Genomic DNA, 15,200 nt, shown 5'->3' with positions numbered 1-15,200 from the left:
GCAACAATGGTTTTCCAAATTTTAAGTGTAGCAATTTGCAAATGGTCTCAAGGGTTCTATCACTCCGAGTTTCATGTGCTAATACAATGAATTAAGGTTTTGGAGCTAGACCTAATGGACCCTTCCAAAAAGAGGGCAAGAACATTTTGTAAAATCTTCCAGTATTATTATTATTATTATTTTAATTACTAAACTCATGGAAAAATTAAGAATAGCAAATAAAAAAAGAATTTATAACTAGAACTAAATTTTAAAAATGAAAGAATATTTACTAACTTGAATAATTTTTATTGTGGAGACTAATATAACACAGGCAAATGAAAACACTAGACATAGACTAAAGCCTACGTATAAGCAAGGAGTAATAATTTTTTTTACAATCACAATTTCATAAAATAAAAAAACACTAAAGTGGATTAATTCTAGGCCAGATTTAGTCTCCTCCATGCCATACATGCACCGCGTATTCAAAACAAATTAAAAAATCTATATTCATGAAGAATTCCACAAGCTTTTGACCATGCTTATATTTCTATTGTGCTAAAAGCAGATTAAGTTGTTAAACTAGTTTTCAGTGGAAAGGACAGTGACCCTAACGTTACTAACTCCAATGCTTGATTTTTAATGCATTAATACATTTGTTTCAAGGAATTCATTGAACCCTTAAAATCTTGGTGATGTTGTTGTCTTGATTTGGGGTGTACATAACAGTGACAATTCTTCTTTCTCTACTCCTTCCTCTTCCTTGTCTTGGTGGCCTCTCTTTCATAGCTATTTGTTTTTTGTCATCTTAGTATCATGCTATTATTTTTCTTCTGTAATTTAAGTACGAATGTAAATTGTGTAATTCTCTGAGTCTTTTTTCTATTTGATAAACTGATAAGAAAGATAGATATTTCCACACCAAGTTAAATAGTAATATTCCTATAATCATTCAACTATGTAGTTTTTGAGTCAAACTCATTGACCCACATGTTATGAATAGTAGTTCACACAAACTCATCTCCTACAAAAATGAAGCACAAGTCAATAAATCTACACAATATCAATATTTGATAAATTTTAATAAATATTTAATTAACAAAAATAAATAATAAATAATTTAAACATGAACATAACTATCTTCCCTAATTGTTTAGTGTCAAACTTGGGAGCACCCATCTTGGATCATTTGCTAGATATGTAATTATGTAATCATGTTTGTTTGTTTGTTTGCTCCCTTAGATAAAAGGATTAAAGGCACTATAATGTCATATAGTGTTGACACACAATCCTCAATTTTATATCCATGTCTCATGACATGGGATGGTGAGAATGTCCTCTTGATGTTGGAGAAATTGAATATTCTATCTCTTTTTTAAATCTTTCATAAAATGGTTTTAATCAAAAGAAAGTCATTTACAACTTTTCTCTATTATAAATACTAAAAGAGGGCTTATAACTGTTAAGTGAATAAGTTCAGAGTATCGCTTGTTGGTCTCAATGTTGTCACTTATGCAAAATAGGTTATAATAATGGTAGTGTAATGTGATTGAAAATAAAATAAAGCCTTTGACAATGGCTAACTTGATAAAGTGGACATATAAATATTAAATGTGATCAAATTCTTATTAAAGTTTCAGTGACATTTGGCTTAGCACGTCTTATATGGATATTTAATACATAGGTTAGATCAACTAACTACTCATGGTCACTAAACATGGTCTATGTGATGCCACTTGGGAATGCTATGTGATGGAACTCAAAATCATTTCATTTTGGTTAAAGTCTTTTTTGAAAAAATATTGAACATATATACTCATTAGTTTTGATCACAAACCCTATCACTGCCATGTTTAACTTTCACAGTAAGTCTTAAAATAGATCGCTTGGATTATTTGATTGGTTTTTGATATGTCACTGAGTGCATCTTGTTGATTCAAATGATGCTACTCACAAGTTTGGTAAAGCTATTATAATATTCTATCAGATGTTTCAATTTCTTGAGTTGCACAAGAATATTGTGATGAATTTCTTTCAGCCATTTATCAGTCTACTAATATCATTTTTATTGTGACTCTACATTAGTTGTAAGGAACCTTAACTACCCACGAAATGAGAATCATCAATCAAGTTGGTTCTACATCAAAAGAGACAACCTTTAAGGATGATAAACAAGAATAGAGTGATTTATATTTAACAAATGATTTAGAAGCGTTACTGGTTAGAAAAATGAATAACAAACATCAAGTAAAACCAACTTCTTTAGTTGTGGTCAATCGGGATATTTTGCTGCAAAGTGTCCCTATGTAGATCAAGATGATAATGATGAGAAAAATGAAAAGTTGTCCAAAAAGAAACCTTGCAATCAAAATAAAAGATTCAAGAATTTTAAAAAGAAGAGTCTCTTGTCAACAAAAGACTAAAAAAGAGAGTTACATGATCCAGATGAGGAAGGAGAGATATTCTTTTGGTTGAAATATAAATGTTCCTAAACTAGAATCTAGTCAATTGGAATCTTCATTTGATTCTAGTGAAGACATTGATCGAGTGAAGAAGAAATTAATCTCAAGTCATAAAACATAAAATAAAATGTTGCAAGTTGAACTAGAAAAATCAAATCAACTTATTTGAAATCAAAGATTATTACTTGATGAAACGGAAAAAAAATTGGTTTTATTATAAAAGAATTTGAACTATTTGATTCAAGTGTAAAAATAGTTGAAAAGTTAAAGTCTTTAAAACACCCTTTCAAAGGTCATTGTTTCAATTGTAATATTTTTTGGTCATAAGGTGTATCACTATAAAATTGACAGAAATGATTACGGGCTTAAAAAAATAATCAGATGTTTTAAGTGTTTTCATTATGGGAACTTTGTTAATCAATGAAACTAAATTTAAAATCTAGACAGGTATGGAAACCTTTTGTCAAGAATATGGAAATGTCTCTAGTTGTTTAAACAACCTTATTTACTCATAAACCTACAACTTAGGTTTTGGACAACGATTGTTCACATCATATGCCTAATTGTAAAAGATTGTTTAGAACCCTAAAATATTTTGATGGAGAGTTTGTTTGATTTGGTGATAATTTAGGTGCATATACATAGGTCATGACTCAATAAATATAAGAAAAGATACACCTATTCATGATATATATTTTGTAGAAGGTTTGAAACATAATATTCTAAGTGCAAGTCAAATTTGTGGTAGTGGAAATTCAATTTTTTTCAATGCTAAAGGATGTTCAAATAAAAAATGAAAATAATAAAGTCATTGCTAGTGGTTTAAGGACATGAGGAAATCTTTATAATTTTATTGATTTGATAGTTCACAAATCAGCATTAATTAACACCTATCTTATGAGTCAATTTGAAGAAAAGAAGTTATGGCATAAAAGATTGTGTAATGCCCCACTCAGGAACCCAAAAGAAATAAACCTAATATGTTACAAAGTTTACTGAACTATTTTAAAAAAAGTTTAAATAACATCAAAGTAATAATAATGTGGAAGTAATATATACATACACATGAAGAACACATAATCAACTACACATATAGTTTCAATTTCTCAAGGGTTCCTTCACAATGAGTCACATTTAAGAAAGTTTTATTAATAAGTTTATGTCTCAATTACAATGTCCATAATCATAAAATGAGTAAACACATACATAATCATTTAAGAAAATACATAAGTACAAGTAATAATATGAAAGCACATCTAATGAATAACATCCACTGCACATGTCATAGGGTATGTGAAAATAGATACAAGTACATCAATATACAATACAATATCTTATAGGATCTCAAAACACATGATACATAGATACATCAAATGAATAGAAGTCTTCATGATAAGAGGAAGAATGATAATGGTACCACTCTATCAAGGAGATCCCAACAACTATCAATTTGAGGGGGCACCCAAATGGTAAGAATACACTACCTCCCAACCGTGTGGTCACCTAATCAAGCTCCCACTCCACCATGCAGGAGAGATAATGTACGATCTACATATAGATAATCAAATTATCCTAGGCAAATAATCTTGATAGCCAAAACTACCTCAAGGGTAACACAAACTACTCAAGAAGAAAGAAAATCAAAATCAAAAGGACACTCATTCGAATATTAACATCTCATATCAAGTCAACATACAAATACCAAGACCAAAAATATACAACCACCTTAAAATCAATGTCAAGTGTCACAAGCACAATGACCAACAGATAACAACTATCATCAATAAAAGTAAACTAACAATCACTAACTCCAACAATAAAAAAACACTATTAATAAATAACTGATCATTCATTAATAAAAGTTAATTGTCAACAATAAATGACATCCAATCAATGAGTAACAAACTCACAATAAATACACCATCAAAAGTAATATCCAACAAGTACACCACTAGAGACAAATATAAAAAAGACATGAAGGAGACTCAGGCTACATACTATGGAGTGTCATCACATGAGCCAATTCTAAGGTTACCTTGGCAATCTCTCAGGACCCCGACCCCCTAGTGACTCTATGCAGAACCAAAATACCCTATCGTGATGACAAAAAAACTACTCATATCTCTTAAGGTATCATCTCCATCTCATCCTTAATCTATACAAGCACTCAAGGCATGGATGAGGAAAAATCTCTAACTTATCTTTTTAATGAATCTCAAGGAAAAAAGGCTAGGCAAGATATTTTAATTACTATGTTATCACTTGTTACACAACTTATAATGAGTTACCCTGGTAGCCACTTTTGGCCTGACCCCCATTACAAGCCACTTCCATAAACATGCACCTAGACTACCTTCCCAAAAATCAAAAAACATAATAGTGTCTCATATCACAAGAATAATATTGATCGAATTTGGTTCTTTAACAGACAACCCAAAAAACTAACATTGGTTCTCAAAACCCAAATTCTCATAAATGCTCAACAACATAAAGCTCGTAAAACATAAATCTCAATTCAAATCATAAACATCATCAAGACATCCAGTCAAATAATCATAAAAGAAATATAAAAAATGCCTCTAGTGCACATCCCAACTTGGCCCACTACACAACCCACAAAGAAAAACTACCATGAAAATAAACAAATAACCTAAAAATCCAAGCATTTGACTTTAAGATTTAGTATGTGAAAGGGAAAAATAATGTGGTGATTGATGCTCTGTCAAGAAGGCCTACAATATGTTCTTTGTCTCAGATCTTAGGAGATTGGAAGGAACACTTATTGGTTGAATAATCTAAGAACACATTTGCATGTCACTTGATAGATGGTCAAGTACAAGATGATAGGTATAAGGTGGTAAAAAAAATAATCTACTACAAGGATAGGATCTATCTAGTCCCCAAGTCCAAAATAAAGGAGATAATTCTAAAGGAGATGCATGATTCACCTTTGGCTAGACACCCCAGATACATTAAGACCTACAAGAATATCCAAGAACAGTTTTCATGGAAGGGCCTCAAGAATGATATCTTGAAATATGTATGGGAATGCTTTACCTGCCAACAAAACAAATCTAAGCATACTTTACTAGAAAGGTTTCTTCAATCATTTCCAATCCCTGACTAGAAGTGGGAAAGTATTTCGATGGATTTCATCACCAGGCTACCTAAAGTTTAAAGGAAGGATTTGATTTTGACCATGGTTCACCTTTTGACCAAGTATACCCACTTCTTTTCCATTTCCATCGAATACCAACCATCTGAAGTGGCAGAGTTATTCTTTTGCAAGGTCTTCCACCTACATGGTCTCCCACAAAATATAATAATTGATAGACATAGTCCTTTCCTTAGCACTTTTTGGATGGAGTTATTTAGGCTGGTAGGGACAAAGTTGTCACCAAGTATGAGCTACCATCCATAGTAAGATGGATAGATGAATATTGTGAACAAATGATTGGAGGGCTATGCAAGTGGCTATTTTTTTAACACAACAAAAGGCATGGGTTCATTGGCTACATTTGGGTGAGCATTGTTACAAAACTACCCATCACATATTGATTGACATGTCTCCCTTTAAAGCATTGTATGGTTATGAACCCTCATCGTTCATGGATTTGGTATTGGCTAACAGGCACACACCAAGGGCTAAATATTGAATATAAGAGAGTTCAAATATCATGAGATCACTCGAGGAAACTTTATAGAGGGATAAATACCAACTTAAGATGTATTCAATTTGACATTGAATTAAGAGAATTTTTGAGGTTGGTGATCTGGTATACCTTCGACTTCAACCATGTAGATAATCCTCCTTGATGTCATTTGGTAAGGAATTTCTTAACCATTTCTATAGAACGTACAGAGTAGTTTGAAGGGTGGGCAGAGTTGCCTACAAATTGGAGCTACCTAAAGGGAACCAAATTGATGAAGGGTGCTCCCCTCAATACCATAAACTCATAATAGAAACAAAGAAACAACAACAAATGTGAGAACAAAATATGGACTTCTTATTTGTGCCGCAAATGTGAAATTATAGAATTCATAAGTACAATATGTTAATCCACATGGGCACCTTCATTACAATAAATTGCAAGACAAGCTACGAACTATCACCTAGAGTTGTTCTAGACAATGTTCAGGCCTTTCTTAAATAGGCAATTTTATGCTGCACGGGAAGGTTCTAGACATTGAAACTCAATACCTAGGGTTGAAAAACCCTAATAATACATAAAGAGTTGGCCAAATACATCTTTGACAATTATTTTAGATATTTTGGGTAGCTCAACTTCGAAAGGCCATAACTCATGAACTATTGCTCTGATTGGCTATTATAACCACTTTTCAGAAATGTCATCTCCTAATCTAGATGACTGAAACAACATTGGTGCCTTTCTATCTAGTTTTCAAACTTCATCTGGGCACTCTAAAGCCTCCAATAGTGAGCTTGAAGATTTTTCTGCAAAATTTTCCACCAAAAATCTGCAATAACTTCTCTAACACTTATGCTTGAGCAATGAGATTTTTATGGTAGACTTACAACTCTAAAATGAACCTTCTTGTAGAAAATGAGAAAATTCTGAGCTCATATGACAAACTTACTAAAAATAGCAAGTTCCCATAAATAGTACCCACCCTGTCTACTAGTCCTTATTAAAATAGAAAAGGCTGAAATAAAAATATTTTTGGGTGATGCAAGATTGCTCTTACACCCAGGATACTCCTACATCACAAATCTACGATATTTTTCATGTATCATGTCTGAAGAGGGCTATTGGATAGTGTTACATTGTGTCGAAGGAATTAGCTTGCATTGACGAAGAGGGGAAATTACTTCTAGAACTAGCTAAGATCATATATATGTGGGAGAAGAGGCTCAAGTCCCACACCATTAAGGATTTTCTTGTACGATGGAAGGATCTTCTAGTTGAGGATGCCACCTGGGAAGGTAAGAAAATTCTAGAGCATCCAAGTTTGCAATTTCTTGAGGGCAAGCAATTTTCAGGCTAGGAGGGCTATGATGTCACCAATATTATTCAATAATAATTCCTAGTTATGTGGCTAACAATCAACATTTTTATCTCTCAGACCCACTCTTTATTTTATTTTTGTTGTAACTTGTCAATTTGTCCACATTTTTTTGTAATCCTTTGAGAAGCTTCCCTGAAGCCCTTTATAAGGTCATCTTGTAGATTATTTTAAGTATGCAATTTGGATATTTCTTTGTATTACAAATTCTTGTTAGAGTTATGAATCTCTTTCCATTTTGGAAGTACAAGATCTTCCCTACTCGGCTCCTACAATTTTGGTTGGATTCAATCCTCACCCTAAATTGCGTCCTTTGTATTACTTTGATCTAGAAAATTGGGGCACCATCTTTATTTGGAAATATAATATTTTGTATTTCGACAACACATTTTTATATCTTTATATTTTGCATACACATCTATATTTCACAAATATTGGATGCATTTACTAAATCATATATGTTTCCACGTTGTTGGCTCTCACCTTAAAGCCTTCCTCAAAGTAGAGTACTTCTTGTAAACTGTGTAGTTTTCTAGCCGTACCATCTCACATCACTTCCCCTTCTTCAGCTTGACTTCTTTCTCCATACTCCTCCCTCCATCCACCATACTACCACCCTTTGTACTCCTCCCTCCATCCATTGTATTACCTCCCTATTTACTCCTCCCTATGCACTCCTCCCTCCATCCATCATACACACAACATACTCATTCTTTAGTACACCACTCCACCGTCCCTTTGCACACTACAATAGTGTACTCTTCCACACTTCACTCCTCTATACGTGTTCAATACATTACACCTATTTTCACACTTTCATACAATTAAATATTTAATTTTTCCAATATTGCTAGTTTTGTCCCCTTGTGATACTACAAATACCCTTATTGAAGGAAAAAAATATTATTTTCAACAGAATTCTAGATCTTACACGTTATTTTTGTATTGCCATAAGTAAAAAAATCCTTACAAAAAGAATTCCAAGCCTTTGCATCACCTACTAGCTCTAACTAAGTTAGATATTGGGCACCAAATTTGTATAATTTGGAGTTCGATATGGTTTTATTCGATTCATCATATTGGAGGTCATGCCCCCCTTCACTTTCTTTCTTTTTCTCATTCCCCTTTAGCACCTATAATGAGGTGGAATCGATCATGAGGACACTGTAAAGGAAAGTGATTGATGTCATCCCTCCCCACATAGTTCAAAAAATAGGATTAGGATTTTCAAGCCCTTCCAAGAATATTAAAGATGGCATCTTGATACATCATTTCACAATTATAAACTTCCATAGGGGATACTTGTATCCAACATCTTATCTTTGCATGATGTCCTAGTTGAATATTTGTTGATATCCTTTTTCTTCTAAAAAAATCTATCACTATAGAGTTCATATTGTATGGATACTTATCTTTTTCCTATTCTTATCATTTTCCTTAGTGTTCAATTTTTTTTGGCTATCTCTCTGCTTTGTTCTCAATCAAAGCTCTGTATTTTATGGACAACTTAAGGCTATCAAAAACATTTTTTGTTTCAAGAACAAAAGCTTGCACAAGACATGGACTTGGGTTTTTGACTTGTTCGATCACCATTTAGGCCTATATTCACTAGAGTGATGTATCCCTCAATGTCTATTAAATGTCACTCTTATTTATATGGTCATATGTACCTACACCTAGCCAACTTTCCTAAAGGGATCATGTTCCCTAGTAATATTTATGGTTCTCAACATCCTAAATGCGTTATTGATTTTATCTCCCATAAATGGTCTTAGTCCTCTCCACATCTCTAGATATCTTCACATGAGCATATTGTTATTGGCCAACCAAATTCTAGCAAGCCTCCTACCAAGATATATAACAATTAATCTTATTTGTACTCAACTACTTTCATATAAAGGCTAATAAGAATAAGGCACTACTCAAATATGAAGATCAATATAGATAATCTCACTATTTGGATACCATTGGATGATGATTCAACTCTTGCTAATGCATTCATCATACATCAAACTAATTCTAGTTCTCCTTAATGGTTTAACTTTCACTACTATCAACATTATTAGTTATTGTTGAACATTAGATTGGCCCAAATAGACTTGATTTTAATCTTCCATCTTAATATTTGATATTTGGTTTTACTTAAGATTTTGAAGATGTGCCTTCTACCACTAGCTTCCTTCTTAATGACTAGCTTATTATTTCCATTTATAGAAAATAAAGGACAATAAAGTCATCATTCTTATAAATAAATTAAAATATTATCAAATTTTTGTATCACAACAGTGGAAAATCTTAACTCTATACAAATTTCATTGAAAAAACTTACGAGTCAATGAAAATAGTAAAAGGTTTACATTGTTATGTAATGATCATGTGCACATACATTCATATGTATCAATTTCAAAGAAATTAATAAGAAAATGTGCATTGCAAGTTTTACCATTATGATTTGATTAGGTCGTGTTGATTAGCATCGTGAATAAAAAAGATGTACTAGATGAACAATATTGAAACAGACAAGTTGATGAATAGTATACAAAATGCTTAATAGTTTTCTCATTTGAAAATTGCAAAATCCATTATTTTCCTATACATTTAGGACAAGTAAATTTGCACAATCTACGAGATCATTTGCAAATCATTTCTAGAATGGATTGTATAAGTAATTTTTTAATAAAATATTGCTCACATAATCTTATTTCTATGCATCAAAGAGTTATGTGCTAATTAAAAATATGACTATTGATAAAAAGAATAACAATTACATGTTATTATTATTATTTATTTAATAAAAGAGCAGATATACACTCAACTTATATTAGTTCACTTAACAATTATAAGTCCTCTCTTGCTCTTTGTAAAAGAGAAATGGTATAAATGCCTTTCTTTTGATAAAACAATATTTTATAAAAGATCTTAAAAAAGAAGTTTCAAATCCAATTTCTCCAACATCAAGGAGACATCCTCACCATCCCATGCTGTGAGACACGAATATAAAATTTAGGATTGTGTGTCAACACTATATGACATCATAGTTACCTTGTAAAACTAGGAACGACCTAAACATCACATTAAGCTTGATTCCTAGACCAAAAGTGTTAAATAGTCAAAGTTGACTTTTTTCCCCAAACTACTACTAACATGCCAGAAAAATAATGTCTTCTTATCAATACAAGAAAATCAAATCATACAAAGAGGAAGAAAAGGACCCTTCTCATGAATTGTTCTCTTTATTTTGCATGAAGATGTCCAAAGGAGTGCTTGGAAAAGGAGACCTCGATGGGTTTAGCCGTTCCCACAAAGTCATGAACCTTTTGGAGAGCTCCCACCAACTCTTGAAGCTACTCCCCTCTAAGAAAACCTCTTCAGAAACACTCTTATCTTGGATCATATTCCGGATAGTATTTTGAAACTCTAGGTGTGTTGGCATTAAGTCCTTCATTTTTTGAAGTGGGTTATTCTGTTGCAGGACATTTGCCAACGCTAGAGAAGAATCTTCAATGCGAGCCCAAAAGCAGGAGTCTGAAGTCAAGGATGCAAACATTGTGCGATCCTTTTTCCCTCTATCACCGCGTGTTTGTTCTTTTTCTTTCAGCCATTTCTCAAGAACTTCGTGATGCCGGGGTCTCACCTCAGGTGAAAGATAACTTGTGGTGTCTTTCCGTGTACGGTAGTGATGGGCAATGTCAAGAGGCTCTACAAGTCTTCTGTATGCGGTGCCAGCGTTGATCCATTTATTTCTGCTTCTCAAGTCACTCGGCAACACATGCTTCTCTGATTTTTCAACTATTTCCTCCTTCCAGAATCTCTCCAACTTCTCTCGGAAAATATTTACTTGCATATCTTTCTGTCCCTCCTGTTGTTTGAAAGAATCATAGTAGCCAGAGGAACTCATACAAACTGCCTTGTACCTTTCCACCTGTGCCATATGACTCTGCATTTTACTCAACTCTTCATTTAGTTTCTCAACGTTCGTATCTTGCTCATGTTTCTTCTCTCCAGATTCCTTGAGAGCAATAGATGCACCATGATTCTCCTTATAAAGATAAAGGAAAACTAATCAGACTCTTTAGAATGAGAGGTTAAAAATGTAGAGAAGCAAGAAGCAACCCCATCAATTAAAACAAATGTCCAGGAATGTGGCTTAAGCAAATTTTGGGTGGATGCCCAGGTGGGCCTCTCGTAATATCAAGTATATAAACCTAAATCTATGTTTGGGCATAAACACATCATTTTATTTTTTTTATTTTTTATTTTATTTTTATGGAGGTCATTTTTTTTTGCCTAGTCTCATTGGTTAAGAATCAAGGACTAAGCGGAATCCATTCGGCCAAGGCACGATCCCGCCTCATTTTATTTTTAATGATATAAATAAATATTATTGATACTTTGAATCAATAACCGAATAAAAAGTAAAGTTGACATGTAATATTGTCATTTTGTCTTTCAGATTAACAAGACTCACCATAACTAAAGACTTATTATTACAAAAGATCAACATTGTTTAATATAATTAAATCTCTCTTACTCCATCTTCACCCTTAACCATGTGCAGATATAAAATGGCATATCAAAAAGTATTTATTATATGAACAGTGAACATAAATACTATCACAGAAGGAAGAAAAAGACCTAAAATAATATCTTCAGTAATAATTAAACATGGAAATACTACAATGCCATTTATTAGTTTTTGTTGAAGGTTAGTGAAAATAAAGATATTAAATTAAAAGTTATGAACATCAAGAAAATGGACGGGGATGCAAACTATGGATTTGTAGAGTAAGAAAGTCAGGACGTATAGAGACATGACGATGTAGATGGCAATGGCAATGGCAACGCAGGTTTCATCTCTTAGGCTTACAGAGATATGTGAGTCATTTTACAATAAACTTTGGCTGAATAGTGGTCATTTTTATAGGAAGAGGAAGATCCCATATTGTAATTTTTCACAGAATATTTTTAACTTTACCTTTATTAAAATTTTATGAGGAAATTTCCAATCACTTTTAATATTTTACAACAGTTTATTTTGTAAGTGGTATGTTTATAATTAAGGTTTTAAGTATATATATTTATACAGCTGATGTAGCATCACATCAATGACTGATTTTTACAATTAAAGATACATTTCCTTCAATTATAAGCAGTCATCATTGTACTAACAACTTTAAGCTCACGACCCCTGATGTTATGTTATCAAAAGAATTAGACATTTAGTCAATAAATATAGGTAACAAGTCAACAATTCCTATCATAACTATTGGATGGCAGAATCCTTTCCTCTAGAAAAAATTCAAAATAAAAAATTGAACACTCCTTTGCACATGAATGCCCATCCATTAAACCTAAAGTGTATCTCCAAAGACTTAGCAAACTTATCTCTAAATAAGATTATATAGTGAAAGTGGGCGTTTTAGAGGCTGTTAAAAAATGCATGATTTTACATAGATCGTCTTCATTAGTCACTTTTAAGGGATCTCTAATAAAAAGTTGTGATAGTGATGGAGGTTAGACATGGATGGAGGTTAGACATGGCTATTAGAGTGGAAAAGCAGCTTCTATTTTTTTTGTACACAACACCATTAACATCATGTGTACCATTCATCATAAGGATGCTTACATATAAGGGGAATCAAATTGCATCATTTATCACAGGATTCTTACGTTTAAGGAGAATCTAATAGCATAATAGGATCCCTACATCTGAATATATGAAAAATTGAATTTCTTGATACAGGCTAAACAAAGCATAAATTGTGAGATTACCTGAGCTCCAACAGCCATGGCTTCCAGTTCCAGCGCCATTCCTGCCTTGAAGGGATCTTTGGCAGAGTTTGCAAATGGCGTTGCATTTAGCAAAGCATGGGTGACAGCCTCCAACATTTTTCCATAGCCCGCGTCGTATGAAGCACAGGTGTCTACATATTGATGCAAAGGAGTTCCTTGCATAGTGAAATGCAGCATCTTCAGGACAGCTTCAGAGTCATCAATACAAGCCGCACCTTTGGTTGAACAAAACATGCAAGTGCCAAAGGGTCTAAAAGGACTTGTCATATCAGATGTGTACGATAACACTTTCTCAACAAGACTCGTTACTACAAGTGATTCAGTGCCCATTCCGTTGTTACCCCAGTGAGGGGTAATTGCATTCAAATGGTCAACAATTGAAGCAAATGGTGCAAGGAGTATCCTAGGAACAATATCAAAGTTAGAGACAACGTGGCAAAAATTTCCTACCCAACCTTGACCCTCAATGGCCTCCCCAAGAACAGCGTTTCCCACCAAAGTTGAACCAAATGTGATGCAGAAATAGGATTTTCCTCGCACCCTCTTCTGAAGGTAGAAGAGAGATGCCAGGGCTGCAACTGCACCTCCCATGGAATGGCCCACAAATATTATGGTTTGTGCCTTTAATTCTTTCATCTGATGGAGCAAACAAACAAACAGGATTACTTATTTTCAGATAGATAGATATCTAAGAAATGATCCAAGATAGGTGCTCCCAAGTTATTAGGTTCATGTTTCAATAATAGTTTATTAATTCTTGTTAATTAAATATTTATTAAAATTTTATCAAATAGTGATATTGTGTAGTTTCTATTAGATGGGTTTCTTTAAACTACTACTCATGAAATATGGGTCAATGAGTTCGACTCAAAAACTACACAGTTAAATCCTGATAGCCATATCACTATTTAACTTGATGTGGAAAAATCTCTTTCTTATCAATTTATCAAATAGGTGAAAAACAAAAACTGGAAGAATTATACAATTTTATTGATCATTTGTGCAAATTTTGTAATTGTCAAAACAGAAATAAAAATAAATATGAATCAAAGCTTACGCTAATAAATACCCTATATGCCTATTGAAAATCACAAAACCTGCAACTGCCTTACTTTTATTGATATAGGCAAAGATTACGGCTGGTGGGTATAGGGAGAACTATCATAGGGATCCCATGACACAACGGAAGCATTTAGTTAAGGAACAAATTAAGAGCACCTTTACCTCTTTTTGGGAATCCGGTCTTTCGAGAATTTGGCGGAATCGGTTGAGAGCTCCCTCATGAACAAGGGCCGGCTTATGAGCGTGGTCGCCCTTGAGGCAGTCATAGAAGATTTTCTCATTCCTTATATCGTATTCTCCATATCTGCTGCTACCTGTGACAATGAAGTCTTCTGTAGAAAAAGAAGGGAAGCTCACATATGCTACGCCTTCATTTTCTTTCACAAAGTAATCTACATTATTTCTAGAAACAGTACTACAGATCTCCCAAGCCTTGTGCAGGATCCCGCAAGAAGCAATGAAAGCCGCTACTTCAACACCAACACTGAACCTATAAAAACATTTTCTTGCATTATCAGCACCATTTCATGGGAATTGTAGTCGATGAGGGGCAATAATATGAACCAATCAACAACAGATGCAAATCATACTTACTGGGGCGTGGTTGGCGAATCGGAATCCACAATTTGCCGAGATTTGCTCTGCAAATCCATATCCTGCTTTGCTTGTTCGCTTTAACTGCTCTTCTAAATCAGAACTGGTACTTTAATAAATAACGGGGTATTGTTTAATCTTAATATATTGTGAGGCGCGTCTAAGAAAGCGAAAAAGGGTTCCGAAGAAGAGTCGCCAATACAAGTGGGGAAGAAAGATGCGCGAAATGAGTAAAACGCGAAGTCATGATACGATTCTCATGTTGGTCAATAGTTAAACGAC

At 33.4% G+C, this 15,200-nt stretch overlaps 1 protein-coding gene across 1 annotated transcript; it reads right to left on the bottom strand.

The window, feature by feature from the left end:
* Window positions 1-10,354: 10,354 nt before the first annotated feature.
* Window positions 10,355-15,162, bottom strand: LOC149577906 (lipase-like PAD4). Its single transcript, XM_089826425.1, has 4 exons — window positions 14,919-15,162; window positions 14,487-14,814; window positions 13,242-13,898; window positions 10,355-11,508 (listed from the first exon to the last, which is right to left on the bottom strand). Exons 1-4 carry the CDS (start codon window positions 14,975-14,977, stop codon window positions 10,687-10,689), a joined length of 1,866 nt encoding a protein of 621 aa, XP_089682551.1. The 5' UTR covers window positions 14,978-15,162; the 3' UTR covers window positions 10,355-10,686.
* Window positions 15,163-15,200: the final 38 nt, after the last annotated feature.

Source organism: Cupressus sempervirens, chromosome 1, assembly GCF_028749045.1.
Source record: "Cupressus sempervirens isolate cs-2001-9-10 chromosome 1, ASM2874904v1, whole genome shotgun sequence".
Taxonomy (NCBI): Eukaryota; Viridiplantae; Streptophyta; class Pinopsida; order Cupressales; family Cupressaceae; genus Cupressus; species Cupressus sempervirens.
The sequence above is the reverse complement of the archived record's forward strand: the minus strand, read 5'-3'. Positions and strand labels throughout refer to the sequence as shown.

What these genes read in the sequence shown, in the direction of transcription:
- LOC149577906 (XM_089826425.1), bottom strand. Translation starts at nt 14,977, where the DNA reads ATGGATTTGCAGAGCAAATCTCGGCAAATTGTGGATTCCGATTCGCCA. An exon ending in GACCGGATTCCCAAAAAGAG is followed by an intron (nt 13,899 to 14,486) that starts GTAAAGGTGCTC and finishes TTGCTCCATCAG; the next exon opens with ATGAAAGAATTAAAGGCACA. An exon ending in CCATGGCTGTTGGAGCTCAG is followed by an intron (nt 11,509 to 13,241) that starts GTAATCTCACAA and finishes TATCTTTATAAG; the next exon opens with GAGAATCATGGTGCATCTAT.